The sequence below is a fragment of the Ictidomys tridecemlineatus genome, chromosome 2 (assembly GCF_052094955.1).
Source record: "Ictidomys tridecemlineatus isolate mIctTri1 chromosome 2, mIctTri1.hap1, whole genome shotgun sequence".
Lineage (NCBI taxonomy): Eukaryota > Metazoa > Chordata > Mammalia > Rodentia > Sciuridae > Ictidomys > Ictidomys tridecemlineatus.
This window is the reverse complement of record NC_135478.1, coordinates 54,322,300-54,347,136: the sequence shown is the minus strand read 5'-3', so window position 1 is coordinate 54,347,136 and position 24,837 is coordinate 54,322,300. Positions and strand designations below refer to the sequence as shown.

General features: G+C 44.3%; 2 protein-coding genes across 4 annotated transcripts in view; one reads left to right on the top strand and one right to left on the bottom strand.

The window, feature by feature from the left end:
- Positions 1-408: 408 nt before the first annotated feature.
- Psmd6 (proteasome 26S subunit, non-ATPase 6) lies at positions 409-10,715 on the top strand. The gene is made up of 8 exons (XM_005335323.3): positions 409-648; positions 1,197-1,402; positions 4,109-4,254; positions 4,694-4,913; positions 5,010-5,118; positions 8,537-8,705; positions 10,317-10,394; positions 10,514-10,715. Exons 1-8 carry the CDS (start codon positions 504-506, stop codon positions 10,608-10,610), a joined length of 1,170 nt encoding a protein of 389 aa, XP_005335380.1. The 5' UTR covers positions 409-503; the 3' UTR covers positions 10,611-10,715.
- Positions 4,965-24,837, bottom strand: part of Atxn7 (ataxin 7) — a 101,369-nt gene continuing 81,496 nt past the window's right edge. For all 3 annotated transcript variants that reach the window (XM_078038594.1, XM_078038593.1, XM_021733265.3), the window contains 6 exons: positions 23,243-23,436; positions 18,547-18,649; positions 13,333-13,455; positions 11,359-11,437; positions 10,739-10,892; positions 4,965-5,165 (listed from right to left, as the gene is read on the bottom strand). In XM_078038594.1, the coding sequence (XP_077894720.1) occupies positions 23,327-23,436 (110 nt within the window). In that variant the 3' untranslated portion in view covers positions 4,965-5,165; positions 10,739-10,892; positions 11,359-11,437; ... (1 more) ...; positions 18,547-18,649; positions 23,243-23,326. The remainder of the gene's footprint in view (positions 5,166-10,738; positions 10,893-11,358; positions 11,438-13,332; positions 13,456-18,546; positions 18,650-23,242; positions 23,437-24,837) is intronic.

Below are 24,837 nucleotides of genomic sequence, written 5' to 3'. Positions count from 1 at the left end.
CGCACCAATGCGCAGGACTTAGGTAGGGGTTTTTAATGTAGCCCAAGCTACAAAGCTATTGCATGACCTAGTGGATCACATGCCCACACATGGCTAATGTCACAGCCTTAGAAGAATGAAAATGATGAGTAAGGACTTGACAGATTTTGCTGGTTATTTTCATTGTCACTATTTATTATTAAATATTCAAAATTTTCCACACAAAGAGATAAAAGGGGAGGGAGGAAGAGCTTCACGACCTGGAAGTTGGGTTCCACCCACTCCCGGCCTGGCCTTGAGCAAGGAAAAATCACTAGTCACCACCCGGCGGCGTGCTCAGGCCGGGCGAGGCGTTCCCGGCGATGTCCGATAGGTGACGCTGTTGGCGGCGGCGGCAGAGAAGGGACCGGAAGCCGGGCCGGAGGTGGCTGGGAGTTTTGTCCGACTCCTCCCGCTTCCGCTGCTGCAGTCGCCGCGCGTCGGAGCCGGGTTTGTTTCTGTCCGCTGTCCCCCCGGCCGCCGCGATGCCGCTGGAGAACCTGGAGGAGGAGGGTCTGCCCAAGAACCCCGACCTGCGCATCGCGCAGCTGCGCTTCCTGCTCAGCCTGCCGGAGCACCGCGGGGACGCGGCGGTGCGCGAGGAGCTGATGGCCGCGGTCCGCGACAACAGTGAGGCCCCGCGAGCGCCGAGTCAGCGGCCTGGGCCTTTCCCCGACGGGCGCGGACCCGGGCGTCCTGCTACCGGGTCCCCGCCGCTCGGCCTGGCTTTTTCTGGGGACAGGGCCTTCTTTCCGGAGGCGATGGCTCTGGGGTCCTTTCTCTCCCAGGGCAGCTGGGGGAGAGCCCGGTGCTAGGCAGAGAGCAAAGGCCCAGGGGCCGGCGGCCTCCCTTCCTAGCATGGGGGACGTGCTTGGACGGCCGCGTCTGACGCCTTCACTTGCTTGGAGACTGGAGTTCCCTCCTTTGCAACCGAAGCCGTCTAGAGCAGAGGGTCACCCTCCCTTTAGACCGAGCAGGGTTTGGCCAGTGTCAGGACTGGCCCTCGGGCGGCCCCCCACCTGCAGACAATTACCCGTGGCCATGTCGTTTGCCACGCCCTGTCCCTTCCCTTCCCCGGAGTGCGGAGGAGACTGGTGGATGACAGTTGCGTGAAAAGAGGCGGCAGACACCGACTTTACAAGTGACCTCACCCGTGCGTCCCTCTTTTTGGCTTTCAGACATGGCTCCTTACTACGAAGCCTTGTGCAAATCCCTCGACTGGCAGATGGACATGGACCTGCTCAATAAAATGAAGAAGGCCAATGAGGAGGAGTTGAAACGTTTGGATGAGGAGCTGGAAGATGCAGAGAAGAACCTGGGGGAGAGTGAGATTCGAGATGCCATGATGGCAAAAGCCGAGTACCTCTGTCGGATAGGCGATAAGGTGAGTGGCGGTGATGTCCCCACTCCTGTGTGAGTATGATGTAAAGTTGGGGAATATTCTGTACTAATATCATCTCATTGTAAAAATTAACTTTAAAAATCTAGAGGCAGCCGTGTTCCTGAACTAGTGAGTCAGTGCAAAGATGAATAAGTAATCAATAGTCTTGCAAGTCCCTATCATTGACTCTGGATAAATGCCGCTGTGTTCTTCCACTCCCGTCTCCCTGTCATTAGAGACAAGTGCACATGGAGATTTGTATTCACTGCTTTTACAAAATTGGGGTCATTCTCAATAGTGCATTTTTCTCACTTGGTTGGGAAGTATTTATTGTGGTACATTATGAAAACACTGCACTGCTCTTCTCCTTCTAAGACACTAAGGCACAGGAAGTGTTGAAGTTCTGGTTTGACCATTTACTCCTTACATCCACAGAGATGACCTTTTAGTTCTTTTATTGTGCATTTATGTGCATGCACTTGTCCTGTAGAAAATAGGTAGTATTTAATTTTTTAAAAAACCTATATGGAATCATAGTGTACTCAGGTAGTCCTGTTGATTCTCTCTTTTTAATATTTTATAGTTGTAGATGGACACAATGCCTTTTTATTTATTTGTTTGTTTTATGTTGTGCTGAGGATTGAACCCAGTGCCTCATGCATGCTTGGCTGAGCTACAGCCCATGTCCTGTTTATTCTTTTCACCTGGTATATCTGAGAGGACTTCCCGTGTTAACAGATACCTATCTCACTCATTCTGGTGAACTGCTGCCTAATGCTCAACTGTAGAATATGCCATAGTTTGTCTATTCTGGGGTTTGTGGACCTATATGTTGTTTCAGCTGTTTTTGTTTTAACAAACTGCTGCTGTAGAAAACATGCTTGTATTTGTCTCTTGGTATATTTTTATATGCTAGTGTTTCTCTGAGGTATTGATCAGTCTGTGAAATGAAATTGCTGGGATGGTGAGCGATTTTTTATTTTGCCCTGTGTGGCCAATTCTGCAGAACACTCACCAGAAATGGATTTTTAAAAAAAAAAAAAGTTAGTAGTTGTGTGATAGTGGGTAAGAGGATGCGCTCTGAATGTCCTTAATTTTAAGTAGTAGACTTAAGTATATGGATATAGGATGATGGGTCAATATAAAGAATGAAATGGTGTGCTCTCTTGGATCAGATCATTATGAGTTTTATTTTTAGCTTAATTAATTTTGATTTACTGAACCCTTAGTTTCTCATCTGTAAAATAGGGATAATGACAGTTTCTACTTATTGCTGGCTAAAGATAGAGGCAAAGAACTTAGACCAGTACTTGGCACAAAGTGTGAAGCTATTACTTAATTGAAAGACTTGGTCATGGTAAAAATTTGGAATATATAATGAAAGTTTAAAAATAGTAGTTCTGCTTTTAGGTTATGTGTGTGTATGGTTTTGTTTTAAAGAGTTTTGGTTAGTTGCTGCCTATATCACTTCTGAGTGAGAAACTTTTGATTCAGACCTTTAACTTCAACAAGGGCATGCTTGAGTCAAAATCAAGGAATTATGAATTGGTTATGTTCTAATACTATGTTCCTCTTATGTTTACTAAGTAGCATTCTTCCAAAAAGAACATTCTTTTTTCCCCCCTCCTATACACTGTTTTTATTAAGTATAGACATGGAGGGTTTTTATTATTGTGTTGGCCACTGGTTGTAATCTTTATTTTTTATGATTTGTTGATTTGTTAGTGGAGGTCCCTTCAAGACAGCTTCTTTGTCCTTTGACATGACTTCATTGGTGGCCTTTTTTTTGTGGTGCTGGGGATCAACCCCCCAGGCAAGCACTGTACTCTTGAGCCACATCCCCAGCTGCCTCTTCTTTATGTTTTGACACAGGAACATTTCACAAGCTCACCTGTTATCTTTCCTCTCCATACCTGGAATGGTCTGTTTCTCCTAGGACCCCGGTTCCTTTTCGTGGGGGGGTGGTGTTTACATGTCAGGAGTTGAGGTGAGGTGCACCCACTGCTGTCTTGACAGCCTCTCTTGTAAGTCCATGGAAATTATGAAGGAATGAATTTCATACAAACCAGCTAGACATGTTTTGAAAAATACCAAGTATAAACAAATTTTTATTCATATTCTTCAAAACACTGGAATCATTTTATTCCACAGTGCTTTGAGATAGGGTTGTATGTGTACATAGTTGTATGCTAATAATCAGTGGCATAAGATAATATTCCCATTGCCTTTTTAAAACTTTTTTTAGTTGTAGTTGGACACGATGCCTTTATTTTATTTATTTTTATGTGGTGCTAAGGATCAAACCCAGGGCCTCACTCTAGCGCTAGTACTTGAGCCACAACCCCAGCCCCCCCATTGCTCTCAAAGTGCTGAAAATTGCTAATTTATAGTAAAGTTATTTTCAAGTAGTGTATTATAATTTTTAAAGCAAACATTGCATACATGAGACAAGGGATACTACAATTATAAGTTACTAATGTCTTATATTTTCTAGAATGTTAGTATATGCTAAGCATTTCTTATACTTTATACAAGTGGAAAGAACAGTATAATAAACCCATCTACTCACTGTACAGCTTCAGCAGTGATCAGCGCGTGGCCGTCTTGTTTTTGACCTGTTGCCCCAGCTCTTCTGAAGAACTCCCAGACAGCTGGTAGCTTTGGCAACTTGTAAACTTTCCTCACCTGTTGTCTTGGTTTTCTGGACAGGAGGGAGCTCTGACTGCCTTTCGTAAGACATACGACAAAACTGTGGCCCTGGGTCACCGCCTGGACATTGTATTCTATCTCCTTCGGATTGGTCTGTTTTATATGGATAATGATCTTATCACCCGAAACACAGAAAAGGCCAAAAGGTACTTTTAAAAGTAATGGGGTGAAATTTCCTCTAAATTATGATGCTATTAATGAGAAGTTGATAGGAGAAACTTGCTTATTTTGTTTACAACTCTTAAATTTGGTCAAATAACTGTGCTTATTGAATAAAATACTTTCTTCAAAATACGCCCTTTTGTTCAAGTTAAGCTGTGTTCTCTTTGAAAAATTAAAAAAGTGGCCAGATGTGGTGGCTCAAGCCTGTAATCCCAGCAAGGCAGAGGCAGAAGGATCGCAGGTTCAAGGCCATCCTCAGCAACTTAGTGAGGCCTGTCTCAAAAAAAAAGTGGGGTCGGGTGGTCAGTGACTCAGTGGTAAGAGTTCCCCTGAGTTAAATTCCTAGTAACTACAACAAATTTATTTTTAAAAAGTGGCATTGTCTGTTTTCAGGTTATGACCTCAACTGTTTTTATTTAATAGTTTAATAGAAGAAGGAGGAGACTGGGACAGAAGGAACCGCCTGAAGGTTTACCAGGGTCTCTACTGTGTGGCCATTAGAGATTTTAAACAGGCAGCTGAGCTCTTTCTCGACACCGTCTCGACGTTTACCTCCTATGAGCTCATGGATTACAAGACGTTTGTGACTTACACTGTCTACGTCAGCATGATTGCCTTAGAGAGACCAGACCTCAGGGAGAAGGTGATGACTGACCCTGTACTACTGTAAAGGACCACTCCATGCTTCTCTAAGTACACGAAGTCATTAAAGCATAAGCTTTATTTTTTTAATACCCAGGTCATTAAAGGAGCAGAGATCCTTGAAGTGTTGCACAGTCTTCCAGCAGTTCGGCAGTACCTCTTTTCTCTTTACGAATGTCGTTACTCTGTTTTCTTCCAATCATTAGGTAAGGAGAGAGTGGCCATTTTGATGATCTGTCTTTATCTTCTGATCCTGTGTACAAATAACCAAAGATGATTTTTCACATACCTGGAAGATGTAGTGTGTAGATAACTGCAAGTTTTTGATCGATATGGCTCATTTTCTGCCAGTTTTGTTGAGAGGAAGGTTAGTTAGCAAGCTGTAGTCCATTTTTAGGACTACATTTGTAGGCCAGGAGGTAACAATGATTTTTATATTTTTAAAGTGTTGTTTAAAAGAGTAGAAAAAGAGGTCCATGTATTACAGGTGGCACACACCTGTAATCCTATCTATTCAGAGGCTGAGGCAGGGGGATTGCAAGTTTGAGACCAGCTGGGCAACTTAAAGGAGACCATGTCTCAAAATGAAAATGAAAAGGGCGTGTGTGTGTGTCTGTCTGTCTGTCTGTCTGTCTGTCTGTCTCGGTGGTACTGCCAGAACACAGCAGAAGAGTATCTGATGGAGAACTGTGTGGCTTGCAAACCTAAAAATACTTACTTTCTCTGGCCCTTTGACAAGGAAGTCCACCACGCCCTTAGAGGCTAAGTAAGGGGTGTGTGTGTGTGTGTGTGTGTGTGTAATAAGTTAAGGGTGAATAAAGGATTGTAAGGGTTGACTCTGAGGAAAGAGTTGAGGGAATATGGAGTGTCTTTGGGTTGAGGTCAGCTGAGCCTGGATTTCACTGATAGGTTTTTTTTTTTTTTTTTGCAGTAATTAAGGCTTTGTGCTGATCTGCATGTCATTTTCAGAGGTTGTGGGCTGAGAACATAATCTGTAGGAAATATCTGTTTCTTCAAAGCTACTCTACAGATATCCTGCCCACACAAATTTGCTTTTTCCTCCAGTCCCCTTTTCTCCCTGGCCGTTTGGTTTCTAATGACTACTGAACTAATGACAGAAGAATTAGCTTGCAAATGATTTTGCTAAAACAGCAAAATTCAGCATTGATGTAGTCTCTTGTTTATGCTGCAGACTTAGAAAGTGCTTGTCTAAATGTATCACATTCATGAAAAATGGGAAGGGGGAGACTTCAAATGATTGTTATGGATCACTTTGTCTGTGTTCAAGGGGCCGATCTCATGTAACGCAGGCACAGGGCCATCTTGCGTGAGTCACTGCCCCCTTGGCCTCACCCCTTCTTCATATGTACATATGGTTGTAATGCAGAGTTGCTCTTTTTTTGTTTGGGGGTCTCTAGAGCCTTTCCTCAGTCAGAACAAACTCATTACTTCCCTTGTTCCTGGAATTACAAATTAAAAGATACAATTCCCATATCATAAAATTGACCATTTTTTTTTAAAAGAGAGAGTGAGAGAGGAGAGGGAGAGAGAGAGAGAGAGAGAATTTTTAATATTTTTTTTTAGTTCTTGGCGGACACAACATCTTTGTTGGTATGTGGTGCTGAGGATTGAACCCGGGTTGCACGCATGCCAGGCGAGCAGGCTTCCGCTTGAGCCACATCCCCAGCCCCTAAAAATTGACCATTTTAAGGTGTCCTATGCAGACAGGGTGGTGCAGCCATTAACAGATTCCCATTAGGAAGCCTGAACTCATTAGCAGTCAGTTCTCCCCTGTAGCCACCTCTGTCTACTTTGTGTTTATAAATGTCTATTCTGGACCTTTCACGTAAGTGGAATCAGGATAAGTGTCTTGTGCCCGAAGACTTTGACTTAGCTTAATACACTCACAGTTCATCCATGTTGTAGCATGGATTCCTTAATTTTCTTTTATGGTCAAGTGATAGTTTGTTGTATAAATATGCCACATTTTATCCATTCATTAGTCAGCAGACATCTACACTGTTTCCACTTTTTGGCTACTATAAATAATACTAGTAAGCATTTGTGTACAAGTTTTTTGTGGCTATGTTTTTCTTTCTTAGGTATATATATACCTGGGAGTCTGGAATTGCCAGGTCATATGGTGATCTAATTTTTAAAGGAAATACCAAATTATTTTCCAAAGGAGTTGTACCACTTGACATTCCCACCAGAACTTGTGGGTACTGTGGGAATTCAGTACCTGTGTCTCTCTTTGATCATGGACATCCTAGTGGGTGTGAGGTGGGACCTCACTGTGATTTTACTTTGCAGTTCTCTGAAGACTGGTTATGCTGAGCGTGTTTTCATTTGCTCATTGCCACGTACATAAGTAGTTAGAGTCTAGCACACCGTTTCATCATGCTTTCTTAGATTGTCTCTTTTGACTAGAATTTTTTGGAGCAGACCTCATATTTTTTTCCCTTCCTGTCCCCGACACCAGCATGGTGCTGGCACATTTACTGAGGGCTTGATGTAAATGCTACATTAGTGAGAGCAGTGATTGAAGGGGGTTTCATGCTGGTGTGATGAGATTAGTGGCTTGGGAGCTGTGGAGATGTTTAAGGCATTAACCTCTCCCACCTCCCCACCCTTGCCAGTCATCCACCTTGTTCAAGGCACAAGTGTCCTTCTTTTCTCTGGGTCACTTCGATATCTGTAGCAGATGCTTGTATTCTGAAGTTTGTCCATTCTGTTCCTGGGTTGAGCTGTGCTTATCCTGCCCTGGGATCTTCCCTTATTTGCATTGCTCTGTTCTTTGCTGTCTGTAGCCAGCTTAGCAGAGCCATCTTCCTGTCTACCCTGTTCATGGAGAGCTTCATCCCACTGTCTGAGACTATTGCGTTCCTCTATTTCTACACTTGCAAACTTTGCTTTCCTGCCATATCATCTGTAAATATTCAAAAAAATAAGTTGTATTTGTATGGACTGCTCATTAACATCATGTGTATGGTTTACTGCTTTTTTTTAAATTTTTTTAAGTTGTCAATGGACCTTAATTTACTTATTTATATGTGGTGCTGGGGATCGAACCCAGGGCCTCACACCTGCCAGGCAAGTGCTCTACCACTGAGCCACAGCTCCAGCCCCTGTTTTTTTGGTTTTTAAAGCTGAGTTTTAAGAGCTCTTTCAAGTTCTTATAAATCACTTTTCATTAAATCTTTATAGGGCGTTAAGACCATTTACATTTCTGACAGTAGGGTTCATCAGTCTTTCCTTTTACTGCTTCTGCTTTGTTATTTTTAAAATGTCCAATTTATACTGCTTTCTGGTGTTTTTTTTTATGTCACCAATTTTTCTTAAGGGTATAAGAAGTTCCCTATAGTTACTTTGTCAGTCTGTGGACATATTCCTTTAGAAACTGGGTTCTTTTTAATAGGTGATGTCAGATAGCCAAGTGCCACATGACTGATGTGCCTGGAGCTGGCCTCAACTTGGTCACGGCTGCTGTTAAGGTGGTGTGGAAGGGCAGAGAGAAATTCTCTACTTGACTAAATCTGTCTCTTGGACTCAAGAGTTGTTTTAGATTTTAATCCCTTAAGATGGAAGGTGGAATCAGATAACTTATCATCTTATTCATTGCAGCGGTTGTGGAACAGGAAATGAAAAAGGATTGGCTTTTTGCTCCTCATTATCGATACTATGTAAGAGAAATGAGAATTCACGCCTACAGCCAGCTGCTGGAATCCTACAGGTCCTTAACCCTGGGCTACATGGCAGAAGCATTTGGTGTCGGAGTGGAATTCATTGATCAGTAAGTTTAGCACCGTGTTAGTTTTACAATTGCCTTCTAATGTGAATTTCTACATTGCCTATGGGTATTATGTTTTGAGGGGAAAAAATACACATCAAGAGTGATTCTAAATATCAAAACACATCTGTCATCTCTTCCTTCCTCAGTCTTCCCCTCTTATATTGATACACGGGAAGAGCGAGGTGCAGAGAAGTGGTCACTAAAGTTGCCAGCATCCTTTGTTCCTCTGACAGCCATGCGCAGATAATGTTTTACCTTAGGTTTCTGTATTTACATTTGGTCCTAATTCTGGCCAAACTAGTGGTTGAACTTAGACTTTTAGTATTTGAATAAGACAGTGATTCAAATAGACCTCGGAGTGTGCTTGGTATTGATAGAGATGAGAAAGTGTTCTAGTGCCCTCGGGACTGTATCTACATGTGGCAGGCCTGAGAGGGGAGGGTTTGCTTTGAGATATGATTGACAGTTAGCCCCATGGAGTTCTAGATGCAGAGAAGGGGACAAGCTTGGATATCACAGGAACAGAAAATGCCAGGGGGACTCAGCATCGTTGGGGAATGGTGGTCGAGTGTGGCACTGAGGTCAGTGAGTTAGGCAGCGGGTGTTTGTGTGTGGGGTCGTCTTTGTTTCCCAGCTGGGAGGCTATGGCAAGACTTCCTTGCTCTGAGTGTATGTGATGGCCATGTGCTATCATGGCTTCCGATACAGGTCCTTAAGTCATATACAGTTTTCAGTGGTTCACAATGACAAAATGAGGGTGTGTTTCATTTAAATAAGACCATTTTCTTTGTAATCTGTCATTCTTTAATTCTACAATGAATTTTATCATTTTATTTGCTGTTATTTTTTAACCATGTCAGAGCAAGTTTCAGACACATCAGTATTTGTTTTGAGATGCAGTGCACAGCTAGACCTAATCCAAAGCCCTGTTGTCTTTCCCTCATTTTCTTCCTTTGGAAGAAAGAAAAGCAGTGATAGTAATCTCATTTTTAAATGCTGGTGTCCTTGGTTTTGTTGCATATTGAATTCCAAATTCGGTAATCATGGCCCAGAAGACTGTTTACTGGGCTGGACCCCATAAATGGGTTTTCTGAGTTGGGGGAAGGAGTGGCTGCTTCTTCCAGCTTTGCAACTGAATAGCTGTGTGGCCTTGGTCAGTTCCTTAAACTTCACTAGTGGTGGCAGTGGGAGGCTCAGGTGGAGGAGGAGATGCACGGAAGCCACAGTTTTGATGACCAGTGAATTCAAGGCAGCTGGTACATTTCCTCCGGGAAGGGACTATGTCAGTACAGGCTGTTGCAGATCATGGGCTTTGTCTGAAACAATGTAATAGTTGAATCATTTCTTCTCCAGGTCCTTTAAAGACTTGGTATGAATGGCTTCTCTGTTGGACACCTGTGTTCCATTACTGTAAACTTCTAGGGTTGTCTGTGTAGATAATAAATCCAACAGTATACCAGGGACATCTCAAAAGTACAGCATATGCAATAATAGCTCAGGCTAGAAGGAAGACTAAGGGTTACTTGAAAGAACACTGAATATGAGTTTCAAAGCATTCTGCAAGTACTATTCTTTTTAAGGCTAATGCTGGTTTTCCTTTCTTTCAATTAGGGAACTGTCCAGATTTATTGCCGCTGGGAGACTACACTGCAAAATTGATAAAGTGAATGAAATAGTGGAGACCAACAGGTACTGTTTTGTGCATAGAATAAGGGGTATTTGCAAATGGCTTAGAAATGTAGGTCAGTGATTGTCATGGAGAAATGTGGCTGGTAAATAATTCACTTTCTTCCTGTATTTATTTATAGACCTGATAGCAAGAACTGGCAGTACCAAGAAACTATCAAGAAAGGAGATCTGCTACTAAACAGAGTTCAGAAACTTTCCAGAGTAATTAATATGTAAAGTCATTTGAACAAAGGATTTTCTTCTGAGTAATTGGAATTTTTATAGCTTATTTCACTATGTGCCCAGTTCACCTTATAAAATAAATACTACATTGTTGTTTCACTTTTTTTCTTAAACATACTTGCCTTTAAGGATGGTAGTCCTATAATGATAATGTCACTTGAATTATTCATTAATGAAAAGTGTTTTGTCATTCGAACGAGTGCTGTTCAAGGTATGATGGTCACAGTCAGAGGCATAGGACCCAGGACTCATCAGTACGGTAAGGACCTCCTGATTCTGGAGAGAAAACACTGTTACCCTCTTAGTATAATGGAACATACATGTTTTCATGTATGCTTTCACTCACAAAAAAGTAACCATGTAAGACAAGAAGTTACCTCATTAGCAAGCTGGCAACCTAGATTCTAGAACATACCTTACGGAGCATAGATTCTAAGGAATCTTGTGCGTATATTAGCAAAATGAATCTCCCCCAAAACAGTGACAGCAGTGGGGGGAATCAGAACAACTCCTTCTCTGTCTTCCAACTGTGAGCTCTGAGTCAGGTGGGATAAGAGCTATATAGATGGGGATGCAGTGGGATAGAGTATGAAGAGGACATTTTAAACAGGGTGTCATAGAAGGCCTCTGTAAGGTGACATTTCAGTGAAAACCAGGGAGAGAGCATGTGGGTACCTTGGGAAACCGACAGCAAGTCACTGGAGTTTTTAAGCAGAGAAATAAGAGAAATGACCTTACTTACCTTTCAAACTGTCACTGTAGCAATCAGCTGGAGGCGATACTGGGTGGGTCGGGGGTGGATGGTGGCAGTGGCCCAATTGCTGAAATTGTAAAATGGCAAGAGGGCAGGTGAGAAAACAAATCAGGGAGATCGGAGGCTGTTTGCTTAGGTTAAAGGTGACTCTTGGCCGTGAGTTTTGGCATCTCACAGGGAAGAGAAAGAGGTTTTGTTGCTTGGAGCATGCTTTTTTGGTTGATGGGAATGATACACTAACATTAGAGAAAATGTGATCTTATTTGAAACTAACTCCAACATTCTCATAATCAACAAAAACTCTTCTGTAAACCAAATGATAAAATAAAAACCTACCACAAGATTCATAATGGCAAAATATCAGAAGCATTATCTTACAGGTTGAGACAGTGGTTGCCATCAGATTTAACATAGGAGAGATGGTGGGGCTGTGTGTGGAGGTGGACAGGAGGCTTTCAGTTGGATGCCTAAAGCATTTAAGAATACCTGCCTATAGGTTTCACAATGATCCATAAAACCTTAATTTTGTGAACAAACTGAACGTAAGTGTCCATACAAGATCCTGCAATTCATCAAGTGCAGTCTGTTAAATCCAGCAAATTGTCATTGAGAACTTACTGAGCTCCTTGTCTCCCTTTAAAGTTAGAACAGTTATGAGCTGTGTGTGTGTGATTCTAGCTACTCAGAAGGCTGAGGCAGGAGAACCACAAGTTTGAGGCCAGCCTCAGTAATTTTTAGTAAAATCATGTCTCAAAAAGCGCCCAGGATGTAGCTCAGTGGTAGAGCACTTGCCTACCGTTCACTCCCCAGTATTGCAAATAAATGAGCAGAATTCTACTTTTTAGCCAACTGACTCCTTACAGTTCATGCTAGAGGGAAAATAAGATCAAATTGCCAGTTTTTTAAAAATAGTCTTTCCCTCAACTCCCTCTAGTGAAACAACACATCCTGATATGATCATACAGAACTGTGGCTTTTTTGCTGAGAGTCCCTGTAGCCTTAGAGGAAAGTGGCCAGAACGTCTGTTCTCCTCCTTCCTTGCCTAAAATGTGCTTGGTTTTCTTTTTCCTTTTACCATTTTAGCCCATCTGCCTAAAAAACAGGAGGGAAATGCGGAAAGGGACAAAGTTGTAGTTCCTCCCCATGGGGGACGGACACTGAGAACTCCAAGCCTGGGGACCAAGGAAGCAGATAGTGCTGCTGGGTGAGGGAGTGTTTCCGTCATGAAACGTAATATATGCTCATTTCAAAAGAAATTTAAGCAAAGTGGAACTGCTTTGAAATGGTCCCCTACAGAGATGACCGTTGCTAACGTTCTGAAGAATATTCTCTGTGTGCATCAAGGTTTTAGTGTAGAATTGCAGCCCTTGTCACCCACCGTTCAGGAGTTTCTCTCTGAAGAAACATTACAGGTCTCAGTGGCACCCCACTATATATACTCAGAATACTGATTTGGAGGTGAATAAAATTGGGACCAAACAGCTCTCATTTTTTTTTTTTTTTAGAGAGAGAATTTTTTTTTTATATTTATTTTTAGTTTTCGGTGGACACATCTTTATTTTATTTTTATGTGGTGCTGAGGATTGAACCCAGTGCCCCTGTGCATGCCAGGAGAGCACATTACCACTTGAGCCACATCCCCAGCCCCAAACAACTCTAATTTTAAGTGAGGCTGTGAGATTGGGAGAAACTGCCTCTCTCTAGGCCCAGCCCACACGGTGCTGAGCAGGAAGGTGCTTCACCTGTGTCTGTCAAATGGGCCCCAATCAGGCTCAATCGAGGCTTGCTTAGGTGACCTCAGACAATATAAAGTAAAAGCCGCTGGGACATGAGTAGATGACTGAATAGGGTCATCTGCGCTAGTGCGACAGACTTGGTTACAGAAAGTTCAACCAAATTGATGTTGTTAACCAACTTGGGTTTGCTCAGAAGGGGAGACGACACAGCATGGGGACTTCCAACCTTGCTTTCCTGCCTTCAGCCAGTTCATTTAAACAGTGCTGCCTGTCCAGACAATGTCAGGTCCACAACTGTGCTTTCCCCAAAAACCTGGAGGCAGAGGCGCAGCTTCCTGATGCCACGGAACTGCAAAACAAAAAACACCAAACGTTTATGGCCACCATCTAAGTGAGTTAAAAAACTATTTCCAGTTTCTCTGGAAAAATGGGTAGATGAGGCTCACTGTGGACCTGTACTCCCTGCAGCTGAGCATGATGGGAGCATGCTTTCCAGCAGGCCCCTCAACCTGCCTGGGAGCCACGGACGGGACCTCTGCCTGGCCCCTGGTGGCACTGGAGCTTGCCACCCTGCCCTGCTGCTCATACTGTGCACTTGAAGGTGAAGGTCGGCAGCCCCGGCAAGTGCTAGCTAGGAGACTCTAGCCAAAGAATTCTTAACCTGCATCTCACCTCTGGTAGCTTCAAGTTTTGTAGCTTGTTTTATCAAAGTCCTAATTTTCTGGTTTTAGACAAAAAGGGCACCTCATCATATGGAAATGAGATTACCATCAAATGATAGTTTGATCTGCTGAGTGACACAGAGCTAGCACAATCATACTTAGTTCCTTTTTAATACTGGTGAGTATTTTCTTTTGAAGTTGGAAGCTTGATCTCACCACTTCTATCAACCCTGGGTGTAGTCATTATGAAATCCAATCAGGGGGATGAACTGTGTGATTATTTTTTAAGGCAATAATGCTAGTTTCTCTCATCTTAATAAAATGTGATTATCCACCAAGTCTACCAGTCCAGATGGCCATCTATATCAGAAATAACAGCTTTAGTTTAATTTTTTTAATATGTATTTTTTAAGTTATAGGTGGACACAATAACTATTTTTCTATGGTGCTGAGGATTGGACCCAGTGCCTCATAAGTGCCAGGCGAGCACTCTACCACTGAACCACAACCCTGGCCCCTTTAGATTAAATTTTAACACATTAACAGAAACTTTTAGGAATATACAGTCCAAAAATGAACTTTGTTCAGCATCTGCATGAATTTCTACCTGACCCAGATGGCTAAATGGGTGTCTACAATTTGATCCCTGAGCACCTGCAATCACTTAGGATAATGAGTGAACACATTCAGTTCTCAGCAACCTGACTGAACATTAAATTGATAATAGAAGCTTACTGGTCATTAACAAATCAACTGATAGAGTTTCCTATTCCAGATTTATTGTTGGTGCTATGAACCTTTTTTTTTTTTTTTTGAAGATGATGATGAGCGGCTCCTACTTCTCTGCCCCGTCCCCCTTCCTCGACTTCCCAATGCTGCACACACTCACATCTGTTAGTAAGCTCCCACCCTGACAAACGGTGATGGGGGAGTGAGTCAGTCCCTGCCTGGAAACTGGAGAGCTTCAACAGCCACTGGTTTTCGGTTCCAAGCCATAAGACCACAGGCGCGCATTGCTGTGTTCTCAAGGACATGCGTGCTATGAGAATTTGTAGTGGTTTAGTCCAAGCCATTGTAGCCCTGAGGAACATGGTCAAGGAAGAGGGTGACCCTCTGTCAGTCATTGAGAAATCTCTTGTAATGACATAACTGTCCCTGTGAAGATTGGGTTTAAGAAATAAAATGGGGGCTATGGCTCAGTGGCAGAGTGTCCTTAGCACTGCATAAAAGTAAACAAAATAAGGCCTACTGTCCATCATCTAACTACCAAAAAGAAAAGAAAAATGACCAATTTGCTAGTGAATGACTGACCTTTATTACAGCAGAGGCTCCATAGGCCTTCCCCTCCTGGGCTTCCCTGGGGGAAGTGACATTTCGCCCAACTGCCAGTAGGTGGTGCCCTGACAACCGCACTGCCCTCCTTGTCAGACCTTACCAGAGCGCTGTGCTGAGGACTCTGCTTCTCCTGGCCCCCTCTGGATCAGAAGCTGGGCTTTCACACATGCCTCAGAAATACGGGGTCAGGGTGAAACCCACTGCTTGCTGGTCCCTGGCCACTGTAACACCTTCTCTTTGGACCTGCTTACACTGTCCTCCAGCACACACCTCTGATTCGAAGCCCCAGTTCATTCCAGGCTCCAGGGCAGGCTCAGCCTTCCTCACAGCCCAAGGACTTTGAAGTGGACAACCCAGACCACAGCCTGGGCCACTCTTCTGAACCCTAATTGCAGGTCCTCCCTTCAGGCCGCTTCTAACCACTCCCATGGTTTCCCTTAGGGACCACGGGCACCTGTGTCCAGATGTGATTTTGGAAATGAAGCCTGGGATTCCTCTAGATTCTCCTAGCTATTCCTGTCTCCTGGCCTATTCCCCAAAGAACTAAGCCACCTTGATATGGGTCCCTGGCTCCCACCCTGCGCGCCAGCCCTTAGTTGTTGGCCATATTGACGTGAATGCAGACTCACGCTGAACAAACCCCTGAGCTTGTTTAACCATGGGTTCCGTGAAAGAATCACCCTACAACTTAACGAGGCGGAACCAGGGTCTTGAGAGGGCCTGCCGAGGTTCCGCAGGGGGCCTCCAGTTCCCTTCCCCCAAGACCCAGTGGCCAGTCCCTCCCTCCCTCTGTCCACCCTTGGGTCCCTGCCTCCCTCTCTCTACCCTCCATTCTCCTGCCCAAGCTCCTAACTTCTCCCATCCAACCAACACCCACCGTTCTCAGGGTCCTGGAGAAAGCAGCAGAAGAGAAAAGCCCCAAACACACGTTACCTAAATGGGTTGATGATTTTAGTGGTGTCAACTTTCTAAACTTATGTTTCCTTTTTTCTTTTCTTTTGGTATTGGGGATTGAACCTGGGGTGCTTTTCCACTGAGCTACACCCCCAGCCCTTTTTTAGTTTTCATTCTGAGATAGGATCTAAGTTGCTGAGGCGGTCCTTCAACTTGCAATCCTTCTGGCTCAGCCTCCCAAGCCACTGAGGTTACAGATGTGCACCACTGTACCTGGCCTGCGTTTCTCTGTCTCTCTGAACCATCTTGGTCTCTCCAGTCCCTGTCTCCCCTCTGACTCTTGGCTCTGTGGTGTTGATGCTGTGTTTCATCCTGGGTCTTTTCTCTCTGAGCCAGGATGGAGCACAGCATCATCATGCTTGATGGAGGGTGGGCTTGAAGACTGTGAAATTCTAGAAATGGAATGTGATGTGCCTGTGCATCTGTCAGGGTCCATCAACTTCTTCCATTTGGTTCTTGGAGTGTGACAAAAAAAAAAAAAAAAAAAAAGACCTCTGTCCTGACTGTCCTGAATTCATTCCCTGGCTCTTCTGCCTACCAGCCATGAGACCTCAGGCCTGACACCTTAGTTTCTCCTCAATGTGGGTGGGTCAGAACACCTGTCCTGGAAGGGCTGAGACACTGAAATGCTAGGCACAGTATTTAGCAGAGTAAGGACCAGAGGTAAGCATTACTTCAATAAGCCAGATAGAGTAATGAGCACCTTCTCCAGGTAAACCATCCCCTCTATGGCCTCACTCACCATCTACCTATATGTGAAAAACAAATCTGTCTTACAGCTTGACCTCCCTCCTGAGTTGCATCCACACTCCACAGCCAACCAGGTGAGGGAGCTGCAGAAGGTCTAAGGCAGCCAGGGTAAGATGGCGAGTGAGGAGGTCGGGGTGGGGCCAGAACAGAGGAACACAGAGAGGGTCTTCTGATGAGGTCAGCCTCCTGCTGGACCAAAGTGCTCATGGACTCAAGCGGGGACCCAATCAGACAGACACTTCCGTACGTGTGTTCCTAAGTGGGGGACCCAATAGAAAAACCAAAACAGAAGTGTGGACAGAGAAGGTACCAATCAATAACAGAAGAGCATGGACGGGGGTGGAGCTAAGGGAAGGAGGACATTCCAGAGACCATAAAAGGAACAGGCCAGAACTCTCCACCAGACTCCCAGCTCGAGGGCCCCTCTGTCAGGAGAAGTCCTGTCTCTGTCATCTTTGCAGTATACCCACTTCTCGCTTGCTGTCTCTGTCTGTTCTTCAATTCTTTGCTGAAGGGAGAGAGTGCACCCAGCACCCCCAGACAGCCACATAGGTTCTAAATTAACCTGAATTTCTCGCTGTCTGTCTTATTCTCTGTGACCATGTCACACATTGTACTTGAAGCTCATCCACCAGTCTGGCCCAGGTGGAAACCTTAAACTCACTCTTCCTGTTAATGTTCAACGTAACCAGACCTCAAGGCCTGCTGGCTCCTCCTTTAAAAAGGTTTCCAGAGCCAGTCTGTAAACTCCAGAGATTATTACAGCAGCTCTGTGACCTGTTTTTGTTCCAAGGCTCTCACTTGTTCATCCTGTCTTGCACAGTTTTGCTGGAGGCCCTGTGTGATGGAGAGTTTAATAAAAAGTATTAAATCAGAAGCACTTGATTCTTCCCTTCCCTTGAAGACTCCTGTGGCTGCCAGTCTTACCCTCCCCTGTACCTCCTGAGGGATTCTGATAGTGCCAGCTTGGGTCATGGAAAATGAGGATAGCAAGTGCCAATAATTACAGCCTTACAGGGTGGAAGACAGGTTTAACTACCATTAGAAACAGGATCAAGAGTTTCTTAGGAGAATGGCAGCTGAAGAGGAGGAGGAGGAAGAGGAGAACCGAAGAGGACCCATTAGGCTTGATTTAAGGGGAGCTTAGTTTTTTGAGTACTGGGAATTAAACTCAGGGGCACCCGACCACAGAGCCCCATCCCCAGCCCTATTTTGTATTTTATTTAGAGACAGGGTCTCCCTGAGTTACTTAGGGCCTCACTTTTGCTGAGGCTGGCCTAGAACTTGCGATTCTCCTGCCTCAGCCTCCTGAGATGCTGGGATTATAGGTGTGCACCACTGCACCCAGATTATTTTTATTTTTTTGAGGCAGGGTCTCACTATTTTGCCCAGGCTGTCTTTAACTCATGGGATCAAGTGGTCCTCCTGCCTCAGCCTCTTGAGGAGCTAGGAATAGAGGTACACCACTGCACCCAGCTTATGGGAAAGCTTTGTGATGAGGCCTTCAAAGGGGGAGTAAAAACTGATGTTTGAGGCAAGAGAATGAAAACATCAGAAATATGGGAAGAGATTTCTGCTCACCTCTGTCTCCCCCCCCCATCTCCAGTACAGATGTGCCTGCCCCTACCTTCTCCCATCCCCTCAACCTCTGCTGTCTAGCAAGTTTCCTACAGAGTTATTATTCTCCCACGTCTTCCTCACTTCGTCCTGTTTGCTTCCTCTGCCAAGAAGGACCTTACCCTGTTTTTCTGTGGGTGAGGTCCCACATGCCACCATCCCAAAATGCTGGCCCCACTTCCTTGGAAAATCGAGCTGGTCTTTTGGGATCCAGGGACAGGTCACCTGAAAGGGAAAGAAGGGACAAATGATAAGAGACTAAGAGGCTGGATCTTCTCCTGGAAGATCTAACACCCGAAGTGAAAGGAGGCATCCACAGGGACGTCCTCAGGTTGGACTGAGTCCCTGGTCCATCTAGAGGAACTGGGAAGTCCACGGGGCTGTGGGGTTTGAAGCCAGCCTGATTCTTTCATGTAAGGTCTGTTTTTTTCCCATTACATAAAGCAGTTGCCCACTTACTTTAAGCAACAACATGCTTTAAAAATTTATTAGAGTGATTTATTTGCAATGGGCAAACTGACCAGATTTTAGAAAGATTATGTTATTCTCTGAATGCTCAAGTGTGCTCGTCTTGCCAATAAGGGAAGTATGTGAAAGCAGAGAAGAGACCAGACCAGCTCTGGATTTCAAAACACTAGAACCCCAAGTGACTCCATGTCATAAAATTTAAAGTATAAACAGAATTCGTTTTTCCAGTATCACCCACCCCCCCACCCTGTTTCTCTCAAAAACCTGCAGGGCCAGAATGCAGTGTGCCCACTGTTTACACTGCAACTGACTTATCCAAGGCAACGCTCTGTGCCCGGTGGAAACACCCTATGGCCTCACAAGTCCTGGGCCTGTGCAGGAGGCAGGCCGAGCGCAGGCCCTCCCCGAGGTGTGGGATGCCAACATGGAAGAGAAGCCAGACTGGACCGAAAGAGTTCAGGATCACGAGGCAGAAACATGTAAAACATTTCATGCAGCCAACCTCATTTATTGAGAAGTCCTAATTTTATTGCCCGTTTAGTAACATGTTTGTTCCACAAACTAATTTCTCATAAAGCAAAGCACAACTTTTTCTTATAAATAGTATAAATTATTTTATTTACAGAAACTTGTTACAAAACAAATAGACTATATATTTCTTCTCTTTTAAATATCCAAAGTAATTTTCTATCCCTTGACATTTGTTCATGTTCTATACAGCAGCCAACAAAGTCCAGCTGAGATGCTCTTGATTATGTGTACAAATTATCAAACTATTCACACATTTTAACACAGGAGATTGCTTTTATAACCAAGCTCAAAAAAAACAAAAAAAAACATAGCAAAACGCTTTCAAGGCCCTACATTCACACTGACAGTATGTAGTGCTCATTTAAATGATCTGAAGATGTAAAATGTTTTGCACAAAATGTAAAAATGATTATTTTCTGCTAAACAATGAAACTTTTTTTTAACAATCATTTTTCAAAGCCCGACTTCCCCCCCACCCAGGACAGAATGAGAGACATTAAGAAATTCCTTGGCAACAGAACTCTTGCAGGAAGACAGCTGCCTTTATAAGTTACATTTTTCAAATTATACATTTTTTTCAATGTTTTCAGAGGTACTTCTTTGTATTATATTTTTGGAATACAAAATATTTTAAATATTCTATTTTAAACTCTGTATTTCATGAATGAATAACAAAACGGACACGTCATGTAAGTTTGCTGGCTGACAAAGATCTGTAACCCTGGGTGCCACTGGGCAATCCATCACTAGTTGAATTACTGTGACCCCAAAGGTCTTAGTTTTAAAATACCTTATAAAATTACCAGCATTGGTGGTTTCGACTCCTCCCCTAAAATTTTAGAAACAATATTTAGGTGGAAAAAGCAAACTCCAAAGTTCAACTGAACATTCAAGTCTTTTTAAAGAGAATCTGTCTAAGCTTAAAACTAGGGTTCAGGCACTTTCAGTTTTTTCCATTAGTTTTAAACCACATCACATACTAATAACACACATGTGCTCAGAGTGTCTACACACAAAGGCACACACACACACACACACACACACACACACACTCACGCACATTCACACACTCACGCACACAAAATACTAACAAAAGAAAAGCAGTGTGTCACTTAGTTACATGTAGTCTTGTTGGGAAATCAGGCAACTAGGGAGAGCAATGCCCACTTCATCTGTATGAATCCACTCCCGAGACATTAAAGGGACAAAGACTTTCACAGAACAGAGGCATCCCTTAAACTGTAAAGGAGGCAGGTTCTAGAACTATTGGCTTGGCAGTGAACCACTTCAAATTATAAAAAGGTATTTACTTTATTAATTAATAAATAAATACTAGATGATCTCAATTGTACCAAAACAGGATATCAGAAAAAAAGACCTGTGCAAAAATACATATTTAAATATGTACAATTCATTTTTAACAAAATATGTCTTCTGAAATAGGGATACTTCCATATTTATAATAGAACAAGAAATCCCAAAATAAAGATACAAAAGTAGGTTTTGTATAATTCTTTGTTCATCATTGCAGCACTTTTTTTTTTTGAAGGTTAAGAAAACTGCAGAAGTTGTCATGAAATTCTATTGGAAAGAATATAAAAATTATCTTGGTTTTAAATTGATACCAAAGTCTGTCTAGAAACATCCCAACCACTGCAAATTTGGTTTTTGCGAGTTAATTTAATTCAAAAAAATACTTGTACTCCCGTGTTTTAAATGGTCTTAATTGTTTATCATAATAAAAAGTAGTTGTTGGAGAAAATAAAATATTTGAACAGTCTAAAATTTAATAGCACTGTTTAGAATAGGTCTGTTTGTGGCAGGCAGAATCCCAAATGGCTAATTTCCTAATCCCGATGCTGTGTGTGTTACCGGGAGACATAGTGAAATTCAATTCAAATCTCAGTCTAAGAAATCAAATTGTCAACACTCACTAATCTAAGTATCTACAATATTCTGAATCAACTTGCTATCGTGGATCCTATTCACATCTTTCGGAACAACATGATCTGTCTATAAATTCCATTGCTAAAAGCAACTTAATTTATAACCATCAAGTCCCCTTGGCTCTGAAAATAAATTCTACCCATACCCCATTGCACTTGTCACCAGGGAACTGACTAGATACCTTCTGATGCCCTCTCTCCTTCTCTCCCTCCCTCGCTGGGATGGAACAAGCAGACTGATTTCTCCCAACTACACCAAACTGGCCCGTGCGTTTCTCCTCACTAGCTCTCCTATAGTATCATTTTAAAAACATTTACTGATTGCATAATAATTGAACAAGAACTGTTCTCCCCTTCCTTAAAAAAAAAAATCAATATTTTACATCAATTTATAGCTAAAGTATCTGCATAAAATCTTTGTTTTCTTACATAATAAGAATAATTCTGTAGCAATTCACATTATTAGGCTGGTAACCAAGTATTTATTCATTCTACCTGTTGTTGACTTGAAATTCCCTGAAACTGAAGTTTGTCACCCAAGAATTTGAGGGAAAAAAAGGACGCACTGACTGGCTCTGCCTGGGCCCCATCAGGGTGACGATCAGGGCCGAGGAGACGTTACCCTGTGTTCGGCCACTCTGTTCTCTGAGGCAGGAGGCCTGGTCCTCAGTTCAGGACTGTGGTGTGGCATCGCCAGATAAAGGCCCAGCTCACTCCCCTCTCGAGCCAAGCTGCTCCACTGTATCAAGCTTTGGGTGGATACTACAGGAAACTCCTCAGAGGGCTCCACAGCTCAGGAAGACGACAGCAGTAACCCCGAGGAAGAAGGCGTGCCCCACGGGGACCCTGCATGGGCCTGAGTGCACACTGTCGACCTCCACCCACCTCAGATCTGTTCCCCACCCCACCCCACCCCACTTGCATCCAAGTAAACATCTTTAGTGGTCCTAGGGGAGAGGGGACACACACGATGCCAGGAGCACTGGATGCAGAAACTTACACTTAGTCCCAGGACAGTATCCACAGAGATAAAGGGGGGCAACCCCTTGGAAGTACATCCTAATGATATCACTTTAAAAAGGCAATTCTTAAAAAAAAGACTGGGTAGGACCATCAACCCAACCTGAAGTACTGTTTAACATGAAAACTTAAAGATAAAAAAACTGCATCTCTTTGGAAATCTTGGAAAAAGATGATTTTTCTCCCCTTATTTTTATTTTACCTTTCCCAACCCCACCCTCAATTTGGTTTTCCATTATCAAAACTAGTTTGTATTTTCTTTTTCTTTTCTTTAAATCACACAGAATTGCTTTTGTACCATGAAATGTAAGCCTCCAATATGGTTATGCTGGCTGTCAGGGCATCAATGACTTGAAACCATTTTGAAAGTCCAAAACCTCGGACAGCTTCTTATCCTAAATGACTTGCAACAGGCTGGGTCACTGTGTCATGACGCCTTGTGCCAACATCTGCCCTCTAGTCCTGGAACACTGCTGTGGAAATCTAAAGCCAGCTTCCTTTCTGCAGAGACTGCTGGGGTACAGCCCTCCCTCCTGGAAGGCCTCCGGGCCCCAGGGGAGGCGCCTACCTGCTGGAGGGTGACCTACAGAAGACGGTGCTGGGGGGTGGGGGGAGAAGAGGAACTGGCAGGGAGAGGGAGGAGGGAGGAAAGTCTACAGTAACGCTCTTGCCAAAACATTCTTTTGCCCAGCCAATCTACTCCAAGAGTGGCTCCATGATATACTGCAAGTTAGAACAAAACAAAACAAAACAAACTTCTCACAGATTTGTAGCAAGCAGTCCAGACCACTTTAACACTGATAAAAGCAATCCGGTGGCTGAACTCGATCCAGTGTCCTTTAAGAGTACTCACTGCTACAGACACAGCTTCAGGGAAGTCCTCGTCAAACACGGGCCTGGCGGGCTCCCCTGGGCCCACAGGAGGTCGGGAAGAGACTCAAAGGCATCGCGGAGTCCAGAGTGCTGCGTGGAGGTGTAACTTGTCTTCAAAAGTGTCTGGATTGTTCCTCCCTGTGCTGTTTTCAGTCGTCAGGGTCGTGCCTTTGGCTTTCAGAACAGAGGGGTGGGGAAACGAGAGATGAGTGTGCGTTTGGACTCTGTGCCCCCTTGATCCTACACTAGAACATTCCAAAGGCCATGCGTCACCAGTGTTCCACTGACTGCAGGAGGCTGGGGTGGTGAGCTACTGAGCCTGGCCTTAGCTTCCAGGAGCCTTCGCTGTCCCTGGGTCTGACCATTCTCAAGGTCTCCTTTCAGGAAACCGGCTAGAAGAGACACAGGCCTGGGCTTCCAGCCTGGAGAAAGGTTCCATGTTTGTCTTTGGTTTTATTTTCTGATTCTGTGCCCGTGAAGGCCTTCCAGGTTACCCGAGAGCAGAATAGGGCTGCACGGGCCAGCACACCTGCGGGCCAGCACACATCTGAGGAGTGCCATACTCAGGCAGGGGAAGGGGGCCTCTGCCTTCCCAGGGCTGCCTGAGGCCTGGGAGCAGCCGTGAGCAGCCATGGAGCATCCCAGAGGCTCCCAGCACTGCCCACCTCAGCCCTTCTCAGAGGACTTCAGGCAGCTGGGCACAGTCCTGACGTCAGCTCCTCCAGGGACAGCAACTTGAGGGTCTACTTTTCTAGGAGTGGCAATCTTTAAAGTACTGTGGGGTCACGGGTCCCTCTGAGCCTCTCATGCACACTACAGGATACCTCCTGCAGATCACTGAGTGGAGCTGTGACCCTTCTCGGGCTCACTCATCCTCGGCTCTCTAGACTCAGGCCCCCTAGGACTGCTGCAGTGTGAGAAAAGTGCTCTGGGCACAGAGGGCAAGCCTTCTCCAACACAGGCTTCAGTGGAGAGTGATTCCACAAGCAAAACCCAGTTAGATGGTGTGTGCCACGGTGCCCCCAGGTGAGCAGAGGTGATAAACCGGCAGGTCATAAGCTTGGCCAACAGACAGTGGGCTATGCTAGATTTAAAAGATCATAGAGCTTTAAAAAATGGCCAAGTTTCTTCACAAGTCCAGATTTGCAATTTCTCTGAAACTGGTAACGAGGGTCTGGGAGCGGCATTGAGGTGGGCACCCCTGCCCAGCCTGAGCCCTGGCCCCCGTCGACATGAAGACCGAGTATGCTCAGGAATTCTCACCTGACACTACAAGCCCTCCTGCTAGGGCCAGGGCCCACTGGGACACTGCAGCCAGAGGGAGTTTCCAGTGCAGGGATGCTCACCATAAATTATGAGGAGGATCCACCAAATAAGAAGGAAAAGCAATTCTCACTCACCCAGGAGGCTCTCCCCACCCCCTCAAAAAGCCAAATGACCCAAGCCCACAATTTCAGCAGCTACTTAGTTCCCAGGTGTCTGCCCACCCTCCAGCACTGCCCACCACCCCATGCTGCAGGGAGCTCCGTGGGGAGCGCCGTGGCCTGGCTGACGAGAGTCCTAGCCTGTCATACG